Source organism: Culex pipiens, chromosome 3, assembly GCF_016801865.2.
Source record: "Culex pipiens pallens isolate TS chromosome 3, TS_CPP_V2, whole genome shotgun sequence".
NCBI classification, from domain to species: domain Eukaryota; kingdom Metazoa; phylum Arthropoda; class Insecta; order Diptera; family Culicidae; genus Culex; species Culex pipiens.
The window spans coordinates 100,844,426-100,851,915 of NC_068939.1; the positions used below are offsets into that span (position 1 = coordinate 100,844,426).

At 36.7% G+C, this 7,490-nt stretch overlaps 1 protein-coding gene across 1 annotated transcript; it reads left to right on the plus strand.

Annotated features, from left to right (window-relative positions):
• The first annotated feature begins 4,419 nt into the window (after positions 1-4,419).
• LOC120427290 (odorant receptor 47b) lies at positions 4,420-5,911 on the plus strand. The gene is made up of 6 exons (XM_039592143.1): positions 4,420-4,511; positions 4,568-4,946; positions 5,002-5,321; positions 5,378-5,582; positions 5,636-5,791; positions 5,858-5,911. Exons 1-6 carry the CDS (start codon positions 4,420-4,422, stop codon positions 5,909-5,911), a joined length of 1,206 nt encoding a protein of 401 aa, XP_039448077.1.
• The last annotated feature ends 1,579 nt before the right edge of the window (positions 5,912-7,490 follow it).

Here is a 7,490-nt window from a genome sequence, read left to right on the forward strand (position 1 = left end):
CGTTCATGGTCACCCGCGACAGACACGAACGACGAAACAAAGAGAAACGCAAAAAGTAACTTTTTCAAAACTTTTTTTCGGTAAAATCGCGATAACTCGTGATGTTTATAAGCAAACCTATTATGTCCATATATTAAAATTTTTGTAATTGTCTGCTCTACAACTTTGTAGAACATTGATACACTCTAAAAAATAATCCTGCAAAGTTAGAAAAAACACGAAATTTTAAAATGAAAAATTTTGTTCTAAATGAAAAAATGACCCTTCTGGGTCAATGTAGATTCGAAAAGTACATTAAATTTCCCATAAAATGACATGTTCCAAATTTTTTTACAGTCGAGTAACGGAAAATGGGAGAATTTTTAAAACTTTTTTAGTGTTTTTTTCGATGAAAAATACGTTTTTTCGGAATTCTGAGTACGCCATCAAATCGGGCGTCTAATTTTACATAAAAGTCCCTTTGACACCAAATTTCTATCTCATCACCGTTTCAGGCTGCAAATTATTGAAAAACTCCTCTTTTTTCGCATGTTCAAAAATGGAAGGGGTCGTACCGCCCCTCCGTCACGAGATATCAAAAAACGGACCTCGGATTCGTGATCAGGGACAAAAGTTACCCCTTAGGACAAAGTTTCACGCAAATCGAAGAGGGGTCGGGGCAACTGCTGTGTGAGTTGGCGGAGAATTACCCATAGCATTTTTTCCCAAAATTTAAAAATAAATACTTTCGTTTGGAGTGTGTTCAGGGAGCTCAAATCTATTATACCTTGACGAAACTGAAGCGTTTACTGGCATCAACTGCAGGGATAATCTCGTCAATTAAAATTAAAGTATCATGTCAGCCATCCCGTTGACATGAAGGAAAATATGGCCCATAAACGTCCAAACTATCAATTGAAATTGCTCCAGTGCCGATCTTGGGGCACGAGCCATCTCCCCAAAGCAGGTCCCTCACCGGCAAGAGTTCACTTGTTGCAGCTCTGCTGGAAGGAATTCCCTAACGATTCTCGATGTCATCGTTTATTCTCCTTTTTCTTTGAACTTGGCACATTGATTGGGTGGGCCTTCCCTCCCTGCCATCATTAACCCTCGTTGGCGCTGTTGATAGATGTGACTTATTAATGGCTCGATTCCTTTCAAACTTGGTTTTATTGATTTTTTATTGCGCTGTAGAATATCTTTCCTTTTTTTAACTTATCGTTCATTGATAAATAGAGAGCTACATTCTATGTGACCATTTGCAGTGAAGCCGCAAACTCGTTTCTCTATGCTTCATTATTTACAACATATTATATTGACTGACAAAACGTTTACTTCAATCTAAGAATTGAGTCTAGAAATTTAATTTTTCTTTTGTGGAATTTTTAGTTTTAACCTTCGGGAAGTCGCGTGTTTTCGCCTTTCTTACAAGTGCCATTACAAACTGTGTACAAAGTACACGTATGCGACCTCCGGTGGGTTAATTTGAATTTTTATTTAGCAATAAAATACTAACCAACAGTTTGTTTCGGAGAAGTTTGCTAAGTTTTTGTAAAAGTGTTTTTAAAAAAATCACTATTTGAAATCAATTTTAGAAAACGAAAATATTTTTTACCATTCATATCCGGTATTAATTCCTCGAGTAGATTCAAAGAGTAATGTCATGCTGCATCATTATAGGATTGTTTAATTCATACTGAAATTGAAATAAACGATTCGTCACCAACCGCCACATTAGTTCGAAGGTCAAATTATGACCATGTGTCACCCTCATGCAAGGTATTTGAAACAAACGTATCATTACCATCATCGGACACATGCCACTTGTGTGCTGCTCGATGAAAATGAACCAGCCATGCATGGGCTCGGTGCAATGTCCCGAAAAAATATAGGAAAAATGGCAATGCGAAATGACGAATGTAAAACAACAACAAAAAGGTTGACAATGGAACAATTTGACCGCTGATGTGGTGTGTGGCCCGAGGGACAATCAGATTCGCATTTTTCAACCATAACAAATTAAATGGATTTGCCTGCTACCAGTTTCGATTTTTCCACCTGGCAGCAACAAACTGAAACTCTGGAACGTTCAGTATTATTATTATTCAAATAAAAAGCTTTTTCACATTTAAAATACCTAAAAGTCTCGATCGCTGCTTTAATTATCCCAAAAGAGCCTTCAACAATGGCCAATGTCGGCGGCGTGACGGTTGTTGATTATGGTCGCGTTATTGTTGGTTGTTTGATCGAATAGCATTTTGGATAAAGAGTCATTTAATGTGGGCTAGACGACGAAATCACCCTAATGATAAACTCAAACTCGCTTATTCGAAAACTTTACAACAATCGCACAAAGAAAAAATTGTATATTTTTATTGTCATTGAGTTGCTTCCGAGAATATGCAATCCAAGATGGCGGCAAATATGCGGTTCAGAGGGTCATAGCCATCACCAAACAACTGTTCACACTATTCCACCGCCATCTTGGATTTATATTATCAGATCACTTGTATGAGTTAAATCCTTTTTTAAATTTTAAAACCAGGAATTCGAAGCACATGCGAATTAGGTACTAAGGATTTTTTTTGCGATAAAAAACATTGATGTTGCGTTTGTAGCTTTTGGAAACCAGTTTTCACGTTAATGATTTTGAAAAAAATACCTGGTGTCATTTCTGGAAAAAATATCATGATTAAATTTCGCAACGTAAAAAAGAGAATTGCCACTTGAAAAAATAGGGCAGGGCAAATATAAATCGTATTTAAGATAAATCCGATTTTCCAGTATACATAAAAAATAAGCTAACAGTTAAAGAGCATCATTGTCCGTTCAGCTACACTTTCCAGTGCATTCAGTTTTGACCTCCCGAATCCTGCTCGACTAGATTCTCCACTTTGTCTATTTGTGCATGCTATTAAATATGCATTACGTTCATTTGCTTGGGCTGTCGCTTCATTCCTTGGCCATAATTTATTTGTTTACAGCTCTCCTCCTCTTCTCGCAAGATGCAGCAGCTTCTTTGGCCGTTTTGGACCTGGACAAATTGCCTTTGGGGGCCAACCGGCATTGAAAACGGTTTGCATGCAATTGCAAATCTGTCCAAGTACAGAAGCGCGTGCATAGCTAAGTACAGTTACTACTGCATGTTTGCAGTCCAAAAACTAGTTTCGTCGGATCCAAAAGGAGAGCGTTTTACTCAATACCTTTGCCAGTTGCAAATCCGTGTTTAATAGAGATGGCAAACACTTAAGTACCATCGCGCCCGGAATGCGCCCAAAGTGTTGAAGTTAAGTTAAGGCTGGTAGGCGCACAGGAGAGCGCATTTAATATATTCTAACGCAACTCCATTAATCATCGAATGCACTGTCGGTTATTACGTTCGACGCCAAACCGTGGATAATTAATGGAGATCTTCGCAGCATCTTCGCGTCACCGCAAACAAGATACGAACGGTACAAAATGAATGAAAACTGTTTCACAACAAACCATCCTTCTTCGCAAGGGGGAAAATGGCGCATAGTAGGCGTCGCAGATATAGAGACTTGGCTCGGTGTCATCATCATCATCACCACAATGGGTGGTGGCGCAGCTTACTGCGACGCGTTTAGCTTTTTTAATGAAATTAATTCAGTGAAAGTAAACGCGCGCACAGAGCTCTGGAATCTGGTGCGCAACTGTTTCTGCGATGACGTAAGGTTCATCCACTGTTTGACAAGTTTGAGCTTGAGATTATTGCTAAGAAGGCAATATCCAGGATAACGTTATATGAAAGATTAGTGATGTCTCACATCGAAAATTACAATTTTTATGAGGAAATGTTAACGGATTGTGAAAAACGTCCGTGTTTAAAATACAACAAGTAAATAATCCGCTAAATTTTAAATTATTCTGCAATCAACTTTTGATAATGATCACGAATTTCCCATATACTAACAAACTAAGATGATCCCATCTTATACAACAAACTAAATTCAAATTAAACGCTCATTTCGAAAAAAGCTTTAAACTGTCTGCTCTACAACTTTGTAGAATATTGGTACACTCTATATCGCAAATTAGATTTAATACTCATGAAAAAAAAAATAGTTCATAACAAAAAACATTACTTTCAAAAGTATAGTGAACAATCACTGCTACTAATTAGTAGCAGAGATGTTTTCTTGCACTCATCAATTTTGGACTATTTCAGTTCTTCTACAATAAACAATTACAAATCCATAAGTAATACTCTCCTTGTTTCAAAGGGAATAATAAATTACCTAACCTATAGTTGCACTATCCTTGTTATTATCTAAATTGTGGCTCAGTTGCACAAAATGCCAAAACAATTATCCTGACTATGTCCCATCAGTAGAAGCTGCCTATAAATACTGCTTCACTTAAATGTTTCTCGTAAATTTTCACTTGTATCTGCTTAGAAGTTATAACGAGGTAGCAACAATGAGACCACATTTCGATCGGATGAAACGCATTTTCAAGGGCTTGGAATATCCGGACACAATTTGCATTTCCTATTCGCTGAAAATGTTAACGTTAGTTTTATCTTGGTTTAAATTACTAAAAAAAAAATTAACAGTTTCTTATAAAGCTTCCTAGGACAGTGGCAACATCAGCAGCAAACCAGAAGATATTGGACATATTTACAAGCGTTGAATTGTGCGATGATATTTCACGTGTGCACCTTGATGTGGGATTTGTGCGTGGTTTACAATGACATTATTCTTTTTGGCGATGACATGTGCGTAGTTTCTGGCGTCGCACTGGTTATGTATAAGAAATTCTATCACAACTACTACAGCGTTCAGTTTGAGCAAATTTTCGAACAGTTGAAGCGTTACAGTGAGCAAAATAATCAACGCGATGAAACGATTCGAAAATTGCAACGAAAATATCACATTGAGGAGTACGTGCTGATTATTGGGACCATTTTCCTGGGACTCGCGACAGTTGTGAGCCTAAATGGGCATGTTAGTGTAACAGTTACATCTTGTGTTATCTAGACTTGAACTTAATTTACTTCAGGCATTGTTTGACTCTACCATACCGCTCAGAGCTATATATCCAATAGAACTAGATACAGATCAGCGAATCATTGCTGTTACAATCTTTCAATTTGTTATGAGCATTTTCCTAATCGAAGGAATTGTATTTTTCGATGGCATCGGAGGACAAGTAATGAGCCAGATGACCCTACATTTCCACGTACTCTGTATTGAGTTCCAACGAATTGGAAGTGGATTAGTTGATTCACCTGAAAACGACTCTCTTGAACGCAAAAGTAACAGTGACAAAATTAAGTGTGACCTATTTAAATTGGTAAAGAGACATCAAGAGCTTATACTGTACGCAATTGTGCAATCTGAAAAAAAATCCTTCGATTTAATATTTTTACTTTCAGATTTGGACAACGGGCAAATGCTCTCTACCAGCCGATGCTTCTGGCTCAGCTCATATGCAGTTTGGCTATGATTTGCCTAACGGCTTTTGAGGCCACCCTAACAACACATGATCCTTTGTTGTTTTTAAAATTCGCTATGTTTGCCGTTTCGGTGCTTATTCAAATCCTTTACTGGTGCTATTACGGAAACCGAGTTTCACACATGGTAAAATCCAGAAAAAAATGTATTTTCATTTGTTTAAATTTTCCCGTTTACAGTCAACTGAAATTAATAACGCTCTGATCAGTTCAAACTGGATCGTTGGAAACAATAGTATCAAGAAGGATTACAAGTTTGTTATGATGCGCGCTCAAAAACCATTCCGATTCATTGTGTACAACTATTTCCCGATTTCATATGAAACATTTATATCGGTATGACAGATTGGTGATACTTTTTTAAAATTAGCTGATAATAAGTTTCTGTTTTACATTTTCCAGGTTTTGAGTCGTTCATATTCCTTTTTCACACTTTTCAGAACCATAAGTGATTGAATGCAGATTAATTCTATGTTCGAAACGATGGCAATAAGGCTTCATCCATAAAGTACGTCACGCTAAAATCGGCCAAAATTTACCCCCCTCCCCCCCCCTTTGTCACGGTTTTCCTATACTTATAAAATGAAAGGTCACATTTGCTCCCCCCCTAGAGCGTGACATACTTTATGGATGACGCCTAATCAGACGTGCATCGGCACTCAATAGCACTTCACCACATTTTGAAATGATGGCCCAAGCAAACCGGCAGAGTGAATCTTTGCTCACTGTGCAACACATCAAACTTTAGTTCGATGTCTATAATTATCGTTTTTCACTATACAATGTGCATTACCAACAAATTAATAGTGATTTAAATAACACAAATATTTCAAGTGCTAAATGTGCTATTTAGCACTCAAATAGCACTTCATCGCTAAAACTGGCGAATAAGTGAAGATAAAAGATTGGGTCGTTCAGTAACTTATAGTGCAATGAAAAAACATACTTATTGTATAAAACAAATTGATTTGGTGCCTTTGCCAAGCCATGGCCTTAGAAAAACTGTCAAGTGCTATTGAGTGCCGATGCACGTCTGCGCCTAATGGTAAATTTCGAATAATATTCCCTATATTTTTTAAAATGAATATTGTGAGTTAACATTTGCAATAATTCAAATGTTCATTTTTTTCGAATTCTACAACATGTTGTATTCACTTTCTTTTTGGATTTCATTACAGCAGTATTCAAGCAGTCATCAATATGTTATCTAACAACAACGCTTTAGATTAGCAATTAACAATAGAAAAAATCTGTTTGAAAAAAAAAATCTGTAAACAAAATTTGATTATTACCTAAGAATTATCATGTTTAAAAAAATTAAATAAATCACAGAATAAATGCAACTCACAGGAAAAAAGTTTTTTGTAACTCCACTGGGGATTGACATACTTTCCAGTCATTTTCTAATGACGAAACCTTTCTTCACCCGAAATAGAAAAAATAATACTTTTCGATACAAGGGCCGAAAAGTTCAACTGTTCAATATCATTTTGATTTGAACGGTGAATTGACTAAGTACGTGGACATTTGACTTAATATCCCATTTCGGAATTGCAAAACAATTTGTTTGCAACTTGTTGCAAAACTTGATTTTTTCAGCACTCGTTTTATTTATCCAACTCGGCAAATCTCGTTATGTACGACTCGTGCTAAAAATATCTCATTAGGTAATAATCTTTCGGAGATAGTTTATCCAAAAACGAATTACGAAAAAAGTGTGCCATGGCATGACAGCCACATTTTTGTCTAATGTTGGTGCTACTGCGCGATTTTGACATTTCGGACGTTCACCATTCGAACGCCATATTCGCTTAAAAACCTGGATAACCTATTTTGCACATGATATCTGTATCACAAACCATTTACTAAAGGATTTTTTTAGTAGTTCAGGGCTTGATTCCCATCAGTTTCTAAAACAAAAATTGAGAACACACAAATTCTTGATCGCCCGATAGCAAGATAGCAAACAATCAGAATAGCTCCCTTTAAGTGCATTTCATTGGGCAGCCCAACCTCGTCCCAAATTTCATCACAT

Excerpts from the sequence above, each read along its gene's own strand:
- LOC120427290 (XM_039592143.1), top strand. The coding sequence starts at position 4,420 with ATGAGACCACATTTCGATCGGATGAAACGCATTTTCAAGGGCTTGGAA. Across the intron at positions 5,322-5,377 it reads AGACATCAAGAGCTTATACT|ATTTGGACAACGGGCAAATG; the intron begins GTACGCAATTGT and ends TTTTACTTTCAG. Across the intron at positions 5,583-5,635 it reads GAAACCGAGTTTCACACATG|TCAACTGAAATTAATAACGC; the intron begins GTAAAATCCAGA and ends TCCCGTTTACAG.